This window comes from Anopheles nili, chromosome 3, assembly GCF_943737925.1.
Source record: "Anopheles nili chromosome 3, idAnoNiliSN_F5_01, whole genome shotgun sequence".
Classification (NCBI taxonomy): Eukaryota; Metazoa; Arthropoda; class Insecta; order Diptera; family Culicidae; genus Anopheles; species Anopheles nili.
Window position 1 is genome coordinate 60,222,987 of NC_071292.1, and position 9,212 is coordinate 60,232,198.

At 50.1% G+C, this 9,212-nt stretch overlaps 1 protein-coding gene across 2 annotated transcripts; it reads right to left on the reverse strand.

Annotated features, from left to right (window-relative positions):
- Positions 1-149: 149 nt before the first annotated feature.
- LOC128727204 (cell adhesion molecule Dscam2) lies at positions 150-8,873 on the reverse strand. 2 transcript variants are annotated; one of them, XM_053821085.1, is made up of 14 exons: positions 8,450-8,873; positions 7,782-7,909; positions 7,531-7,667; positions 6,411-7,297; positions 5,251-6,330; positions 5,032-5,184; positions 3,817-4,962; positions 3,417-3,566; positions 3,168-3,338; positions 2,947-3,050; positions 1,563-1,641; positions 1,326-1,472; positions 450-624; positions 150-375 (listed from the first exon to the last, which is right to left on the reverse strand). In XM_053821085.1, the coding sequence occupies exons 1-14, from the start codon at positions 8,871-8,873 to the stop codon at positions 150-152; spliced, it is 5,007 nt and encodes a 1,668-aa protein (XP_053677060.1). The 2 variants fall into 2 exon arrangements, 1 of the variants encoding a protein (XP_053677060.1); XR_008410836.1 differs by lacking the exons at positions 150-375; positions 450-624; positions 2,947-3,050; ... (7 more) ...; positions 7,782-7,909; positions 8,450-8,873 and having other exon boundaries at positions 1,409-1,490; positions 1,563-1,990.
- Positions 8,874-9,212: the final 339 nt, after the last annotated feature.

Genomic DNA, 9,212 nt, shown 5'->3' on the forward strand with positions numbered 1-9,212 from the left:
ATTTGCTCTCCATGATGATGCTAATGATGATGCCGAGGGGGAAGGTGAATCGAAGAGTGCCCCCACTGGCTGCCCAGCTCGAGGATCATCGAGGATCTAATCGGGGTGATCGTTGTAATGCGACCAGAGCAAAGCGACGATGCGCTGGCTTACACGTTGATCTGAAACGCTTCCCGTTGCAGTTTCTGATTGGCACGTGGTCGAGGCGAATGGTTGCTCGATTTCTTGCCCACGACGTTGCTACCGATCTCCGTTGCGCTTCCCAGACTGGAAGGATTAACGGAGGATACGGCGAGCGTTGCGTCCCGGCCGAGTAGGTCCGAAAAACGGGCCGGCGGTGTTATGTGATCGGAATAGTTGGGATAGTTCGATATGCTGAGCGGAAAACGAGCAGAAAACAGAGCGGTTAAACCGGCGTGGTGACCGTGATCGAGATGTGCTTCACTCACCTGAATGTAGTTTCTTCGTTGTGGCTAGAGTACCCGCTAGAGCTACGCACATGCCGCTTCGGTAGGTTTTGCGACTGTGCTTTGGCAGACTTTCTCGGTGGATAGGGTGGTTTGGATTTTCTCGATATGCTCGAGGGAGAGTTTTCGGAAGACGAAGACGTTTCGTCTTGCGTGTCTGTGCGGATAGATTGTGTTTCGGTTTTGTTTTGTTTCATCCACGAAGAAAGAATAACAGGAGGATGATAGAAAAGGAAGATGAAAAACAATAAAAACAAAAAACCAAATACAAGATAAAGAATAATATGAAGACACACATGAGTAAACATGAGGAAGTCAATGTAAAATGGAAAAGAAATTAAAAATTAGAAGAACAACAAAAACAAATCAAACATAATGTCAAGGATAATATAAAGAAACACATGAGTGAGAAGGTCAACGTAAAATTATATAAAATCATCAAAAATATAGCCAAGAGATAAAAAATATATTATGAGATAGATATGGAGAGAAAGAGAGAGAATAAGAGAAGAAGAGAAAGAGAGAGAGAGAGAGAGAGAGAGAGAGGGAGAGAGCGTGTTTGTGTGAGTAAAAAGCAGAAATGAAACGATTGCGCGATATCGTACATCAAACATTTAGTAAAGGATTTGAAACTCAGGAAACTGATAACCGTTTGCTTGATCAACCAAACTTTCGTCCTAAAAGGAAGGAACGTTTTCAGAAACAGAAAACACGAAGGATACTTTGGCCAATCGAAAAGCGCAGTACAAGCGACTAACACGCGCGCCAGAAAATTTTGAGCAAAACCTTAAAACGAAAACAAAAAACAAAACCAAACAAAAGAGATGAAAAGGGGCCGTGCAAGCTTGCTATACATACCACGATGGTGACGGTAGTTGGACTGATTGGAGCGCGAGGCAATATCGTTATCAGATTCGGAACCGAGTGTATCATATTCTGTAATCGGTATATGAAGTGTTAGTATCTTCCTAACTTCGGAATCTGTGGATCCGGGATTGTCTGATTCTATAAATTGATTTATATCTAGAAATGGTCGGCTTTATGGAGAAAGACAGCGAGCAAACATCAAACGGTTATCGGTGCGAGCGTACTCACCTATTGGTTCCGAGGTGGCCGGATCTCGGAGCCGAGATCCGCCCTTTCTGCGCACCTTCGTGTACTCGGGCTCTTTGTTCTACGGGTTTTTGTTTGATTTTTTTTTGTTATTGGTGTCATAATTGTCGTAAGTAAGGGCGGTTTTTTTTTTGTTTGGTTTTTGGTTGGCGCGGGATTTGATTTTGTTTGGTTTTCGGTCGATCAGGTTCAGGCCAGCAGACGAGACAGAGCGGAAACCGCAGGTTCGCGTCCAGCAAGGACCGAGTTTCAGGTTTGTCAGGCAACGCAAGCGCGACCGCAGGAGGCGATCGGTTAGAAGGCAAACACGGGACACGGGCCAGGATCAACGGGCGCGACAGCAACATGGTCATGTGATCATGAGACGTGGGGGTTTTTCGAAGGGGGTCGATTTTTGGTTCATTTAGTTTTTTTTTCATGGTCGATCATAGAGAAAAAAGAGAGAGAGAGAGAAAGAAAGAGAAGAGAAGAGAAGAGAGATAGAAAGAAAGAGAAAAGAACAAAAACACAACATTGGGACATTGATATTGCGATAATTTCGGTATTATTTTTCGACGATTTGCTCCTCGCATGGCGTGATAAGTGAACGAGTCGATGCTACAGGCTAGAGAGGCTCGAAAGTTGATCGCTAGATTGTGAATGATCGAAGATGACGAGGTGGTTGTCGAGATAGAGAGAGAGAGAGAGAGCGACAGAGAAAACAAAGGAAAAACAAAAAATGGCGACACAGCGAATGCGATGGAACCAATTTGGGGGTGGAATGATGACATGGAGGAGTTCTATGATCGCTTCATTCCAAGCGATAAGGATAAGATTTTATGAATGTCCTTAAAAGGCACCCTTTGGTTAGTATAGATCGATCAGGTTGTGATAGATCACTTATGTGAACGATCGTTTTAAACATAATTAATTGATAACTGTGTCGTTAGTGGGCAAAGAAAAACCAGCGCAGGAGGAAAATGTAACAACGACGATGTTGGTGAAGATGTGGCACGATCATGAGTGTATGGCGACGATCGTGCACACTAGGGGTGAAAGATAGATGTAGCGATACGATACACACAACAATGGCACAACTGGCTAGAAGATAGAATGAACACAGATGAATGACAGAGCGTAACGGAAAAACATGACGTGGGTGGTGTGGGCGGAATACGCCCACTGGGTGGGGGTGGATGGAGCGAAAGGGGTGACGGATGAGGGTGGATGGAATATTTGGTTTAGGATGGGTGAAAAAAGGGGGCGTTTTGTCACGCCTCAAATGAGAAATAAGTTAGAAGAGAGAGAGAGAGAGAGATGGCATAGAAATTAAACTTACATGATAGCTTTCGGTTTTAACATCATGATACACAAATGATCCTCTTACCGAGTGATATGGTCCACTGTAGACATTTCCACTGTATGAACTTTCGCTGTACGTTTGCTTGTTCAGCTGAAAGGTTGCATACGGGCAAATGTCTTCAATATACTCTGCAACGATAAGGGACGCGGTCAGTGTTTTGGCGCTAAACCAAACCGCATGCGGCTCGATGGGGTGGAACGAATAAAAAGGAGCAATAAAGATGAAATGATCGGAAAAGCGATTACCATTTCCCTCGGCTTTATAGCTGCCCGAGTCTACGGAGTTGCTGTTGCGGCTTGCCTGCTGTGCCCGCACGGCCAGGTACTGCTGATCCCGGTTGTGCTTGTTCTGGATGTTCGCGATCGACGGTGACTCCGACATCGACGTCGACGGGATGCGGTTCTGGTTGTTGAGTTCTGGGAAAGTGAATAGAAAAGACGTAATCTCTGAGAATCTCCGATCTCGCGCGGTGGTTGATCACATTTCAAACTTACTTCGTTTGCGTATTAGCAGTGCTGCGGCCACCAGGGCGAACAGTATCAGAATCGAGAGACAGAGCGGCAGGATGACCTTAAAGTTGGCATAGAATGGGTTTTCGCCCATGTGCGGTGACACTGGGTTCGCTAGTTCTGGGTATACCATCACTGGAAAGAAAAGGTACGGTTTTAATACCAGCCCAGCACTATAAGATCGTATGCCGAAGGTTAATTGCTGACAAGAAACCGGTACCGAATAAGGATCACAAAGATCAAAATGAAGCCATTTTTGCTAGTGCTCTCAGTTCTGTTTTTTATACTGGCTTCTCAGTACTGGCTGCATACATTTCATAAGGAAGTTCCTCGTTCTTTACCTCTGTCTTGTAACCACATAACATTAGCATAACATCGCTCTTACCTCCTTGCGTGGTGAGCGTGGTATAGTTGTAGATCGCCATCGTGGCACCCGCGTTGTTGTACGCCGTCACACGTAGCTGATACTTCGTCGCGGGTTGCAAATCCGTCACCGTGAAGATCCGTTCAGTCGCCTCCACGTGGCTCGCAACCATGTTCCACTGCGATCGCCCATACAACCTGTTCTCGATCGCAAAGTGCAGAATGCCACAGCCACCATCACCCCACGAATCAAGCCAACACGTCACACTCGTCGAGTTATTCGTGATCATCTGCGAGTGTTTCGGTTGCACTGGCGATAGACCTTTCGTGTGCGAATGTACAATGTCACAAGGCAACCCCGTACCGATCTTGTTATACGCTGTGATGTACAGCTGGTAGCGCGTACCACACCACAGATTCACCAGCAAGTGCGTGTTCGTCTTCGAGTCGATCTGCAACTCTTCCCAATCGCCGTTCTCACGCTTGTAATTGATCACGTACCCAAGCACCGGTGAACCACCATTACGATTATCAGCCCACTCGAGCAGCAGACTGTCGGTGTACGTGTTCACGATCGTCAGCGTCGGAGGATCAGGTGGCACACGGATGCGGATTCTGTACACGATCTCATCCCGACCCCAGGTGTTCTCGACACTGCACGTGTAGTTGCCTGCATCCGCGTGCTGACAGTCCTTGATGTAGAGCGTACCGTTCTTCGCGATCAGCTTGCGTGTGCCCGTATCCATCGGCTGATCATCCTGACGCCAGATCGTTACCGGAGCTGGAACTCCCACCTTCCGGCAAGGCAACACCAGTGTCTCCTTCCACGGGGTTACGATCTCCTGGCTGAAGGAGACGATCCTCGCTGGTACCTTGTTGTTTGGGGGAACTGTGATCACTTCGGACTTCTCGCCTTCACCGACCTTCGTTGAGGCCGTAAGCCAGAATTGGTAGGTGGCGTGTTCCTGTAACCGCACCGTTTCGTGACTCTCAGCGTACGGGACGAGTGAGCGTTTGTGTGTGCCTTCGTCGCGGCCACCATCCACGAGTGACATGTAGAAGGTGTACCCAGTGATGAGTCCGTTACGGTGCGTCGGTGGTAGCCAGGATATGATGATCTTCGTGCTGGATGATGGGACCGCTTTCATGGCACGTGGCGCACTCGGCACTGGAAGAGAAGATGGAGCAGCAGCAGGAATTTTAGTACCCTGTTTTTAGTGACCACCGCTCAACTTACCGTCTTCCTGGGTGATACAGTGAAACGGGTTCGTTCGTACGCCATCTCCAACCTTGGTGAAGGCCAACACCCAAAACGTGTAGTTGGTAAATTTCTTCAGGTTCTCGAGTGTGAGGTACTGGTTGTTGGTTTTCGATGTGTATGGTTCTTTTTCTGTGGATTCGACACAAAGCAACGACGTTAGTGATCCATCAACCATCAAAATCTCACCATACTCACCGTAGAGATCGTCCATTTCGATGTACGACACTTTGTAGCCACGGATCTTGCCATTCTGTCCATCCGCTGGTGGTGGCGACCAGGTGATATAGATCGAGGTCGAACTGAGCACGTCACACTTCGGGCTATCCGGGGCACTAGACGGTACGTCCTCGAGCGTTCCAAGTGAGATCTCCTTACTCGGTGGTCCACTACCCTGGCTCGTGTACGCTTGTACCACGATATTGTACGTCGTGCACTTGTTCAGGTTTTGCAGCGTCGTTTCACCCCCGAAATGGCTTCGTACCTCGACCGTTTTGAAGTTGAATCCTTGCGTTGGATTTATCTCACGCTCGTTCGCACTCGCAGCTATCTGATAACCGACGTAGTACCCCAGGAGGTTTCCGTTCCACTGATCCCGATCGGGAGCCTCCCAGGAGAGGAAAATTTCGGTTGAGCTTTTCGGTTCACCCTTGATGTTGAGTGGTGGCCCTGATGGGACTTCCTCCAGAGTCGTCACTTGAATCACCTCCGAATACTCAGATGCACCGAGTTTGTTCTCAGCTGAGATTCGCAAATGGTACGCCTTAGCCGGCTTGAGGTTCTGCAACGTGATCACCGTCTGCGTGCCAGCGACGGTAATATGTTCTGCCGACTGCCACGGTTCCGTCACCAGCTTGTACTCGACGTTGTACTTCTCGATCGGGCTGTTACCTGCGAATGGTTGGCTCCAGGAAAGCTGCAGCGTGCGAGACTGCTGCGAGTTGATGCGCAGGTTTTTAGGCGCTTCCGGGACCTCCTGGATCACTAGGTGGATCGACATCTCGTCCTGTCCGAATGCGTTTGACGCCTGGCAGACGTACACACCTGTATCTTGCCGGTAGGTGTGCGAGATGCCCAGCTCCGATACCATACCGTCGTCCAGTACCTGATCGCGGATGTTATACCGGTTGTCGAGCGATTCGTCCAAGTGCTGCTGTGAGCTCTGCATCTTCCACTTAATGTCGATCGGGTTGTCACCCTGCACGTTGCACTGGATGTGGATTTGTTTGTTGCGTGGTGATGTGATTTGTTTATTCTTCGTTGTAAAATGCGCTGGCACTGGGGAGAGGAAAGAAAAAATAGGACTTTCATCAGCAAAGCTACACCGATGATCCTTTGAGGCTAGTTTGTGCACATACCGTTCACTTTCAGGAAGATAACCTTACTAACACCCGTCCCGATGGAGTTCTTGGCTTCGCACAGGAAATGACCCTGCGAGTCCTTGGCGATTTTGCGGAACTGCAGCGTGCCATTAGGATGCAGCGACACATTCGGCTCGTACAGGAAGTCCTTGTACTCGCCGGGTGTGTTACCGATCGCTTTCTTCCACGTCACGATCGGTTGCGGATGCCCCCCAGCCTGGCAGTTTAGTGCTACGTCCTGTCCAGCCTGGGCACTCGAGTCCTTCGGTTCAAGGATCCATTTTGGTGGGACGTTCACCGTCAGTGGTACCGTGAAGCTCTCGCTTCCGGCCACATTGCTTGCAATGCATGTGTAGTTCCCCGAGTACTCGGACGTGATGTGTTCGATCACTAGACTCGTGCTGTATTCGTCCAATCGGCGGATCACTTCATTGCCCGTTCCGAGCACCGGTTTGCCGTTGCGTTCCCATCGGAAGTTAACTGGTAAATCACCTTCCAGGATCTGGCAGGAGATGGCCGCTCGCATGCCCTCACGCAGCATGTTCGTCATCGCCTGGATGGGCATGATCTTGGGCGGTACGATCACCTGAATCTCGACGTTCCGGCGGGCCGTTTGCTTCTGCTTGTTTTGCGCCATGCAGGTGTACGTGCCGGCGTCTTCGGCAAGTTGCAGTTGTTCGATGATTAGCGTCCCGTTGTTGTACGCTCGCTGGCGTCGATTGATGGGGAGTGTTTGGCCATCCCGTTCCCAGTGGATCTTGTCGATCGGGTAGCCCGCAACTGGGCACTTGATGATGAGATCGTGCCCCGAGATGCCCGTGATTTTTGGCATCTCGCGGATGTATGGAAGCCCGTAGATGTTCACTTTGGCACTGTGCGAAACCCTACAGTGGGTGTGAAAGAGAAAAAAGGGCGCCCAGTATTAGCCTCAGGGAAAGCGACAAATGGCACGTGGAAAATGGGTCACGCGCCCCCGTAATCCTTGTTAGTGTCCACGCATCTCCTAAGAACAGCTCCTGAGAAGAGCACAACGAGCCGTTCGGTCCAATTGGAGCATGCCGATTTGATTGCAATGCATTTTTCATCATTCATGGCCCCCAGGGCGTTTGCTACTTACTTCCCAATGCTGTTCTGTGCCACGCACATGTACTCGCCCCCATCCTCTTCCTTCACGTTCGAGATGTTCACGTGACTGATGACGTCGTCGTGGATGGTGACGTACTGGCCGACGACAAACCGGGGGCTGTCGGGGATCTGTGGGTGCAAAGCGCGATGGATGCGTGTGTGTTTGCTTTAGTTCCGGTTGTGGCCCTATTTAAAACGCCCTTTTGCTACGCAAGCACGACAATCTGGTCGGCGTGTACTTACCGGAAAGCCATCCAGCTTCCAAGTGAACTGCGGCGGAGGGTTCCCGGTACCGACGCACTTCAGCGACACGGTCGGGCCTGGTTGTAGCGTTTGCTCCGAGAACCAGTACAGCAGCTCCGGTGTTGCATCTGCTTGCGTGGAAAGCAAACGGGAAGAACATACTTTTGCTGTAACGGGCGGCTTCGCTCATCAAACAAACGCGGTCCTTTTGTTGCTCTATTTAGTGTATGCCCCGTTTTCTGAGGCCGTTGTATGTGTGTGCGGGGCTTCTGTCTTGTGGGTAGTTGAGGGATTGCAGGAGTCGTCGTGGAAAAGGAACAGGCAAAGGACGCAACCAAGAAGGAAGCGTGGAAATAATTTACCCCGTCCCAATTATGGATGCTGCGTGGTGAACACTCGCTTCCGTAGTGCACTTTTTGCTGCGGTTATGCTACAGCGGATGAAACAAGAAAAGCCCCGAGAGAGCACTTCCGGTTGGAAGATGAAAGCGGACCCTTAAACGTGAGCGTCCGACGGAAGGGATGTCTTGTTTTATCATCGCAGTAGCCTTGTTCTATGGTGGCTGTTTATAGTGATATGATTCGGTACTGTCGTGACGTGAGTTTAGTCGTTAGTGTCCTTCCGTAGTAGGCGTGCAACAAAAATGGACGCTACACATATGCACTTACCACCCAGCTGCAACTCAGCCGTCGACTGGATCTGCTCCCACGCGTTCGCCACAAAGCACTGATACATGCCCTGGTCCTCCTTCTGCACGCTCTTGATCACGATCCTTGGCGTGTCGGTGTAAATCTCGATGCGACTGTCCCGCACGATCGGCTTACCGTTGTGCATCCACAGGACCTCGTGCGCTGGAAAGCCAGAAATGATGCACTGGAACTGCGCATCCTTACCAACGTCAACCGTCTGCACCTGGGGCTGCAAATGAGCCGTCAGAGGGGCCGTCACCGTCAACGACACCTGAATCGTCTCCTCACCAGCCGTATTGTTCACCCAGCACAGATACTTCCCACTGTCTTCGAGTCGAGCTTTCGCGATCTTCAGCAAACCCGCCGATACGATGCTGACGCGTTCGTTCAGCGGTAGCGGCATGATTTGATCCTTGACTTCCTTAAACCACCGGTACGTTGGCACTGGGTGACCTTGGGCGACACATGGCAGCGTAACGGGCGCATTTACTACCACGTGCTTGAGCGAGTGCTTCTCCACGTTGATCCGGGGCTGTACCAACCCCTTCGGTTCGGTCACTATCACTCGACCTGGATATTTGGAAATTTGTATTTCACCTGTGGGCAGGGCAAAAAGAGAGTGCAACAAACCGGCACGGGTTAGTGGAACGACGGGACGAGAGCGCAATTAGCGCGTTACTACCGGGCGTGTTTAATTTGCTTTGATGTTTGCGCACCGTTTCGGTGTCATCTCGTGGAGTTT

Bases quoted from the DNA above. Each gene is read 5' to 3' on its own strand.
- LOC128727204 (XM_053821085.1), bottom strand. From the start codon at position 8,873: ATGCCGCTACCGCTGAACGAACGCGTCAGCATCGTATCGGCGGGTTTG. The intron at 7,668-7,781 runs GTAAGTACACGC...TTGCACCCACAG, and splicing joins GGAAGCTGGATGGCTTTCCG to ATCCCCGACAGCCCCCGGTT. The intron at 3,339-3,416 runs GTAAGTTTGAAA...TCACTTTCCCAG, and splicing joins ACTGCTAATACGCAAACGAA to AACTCAACAACCAGAACCGC.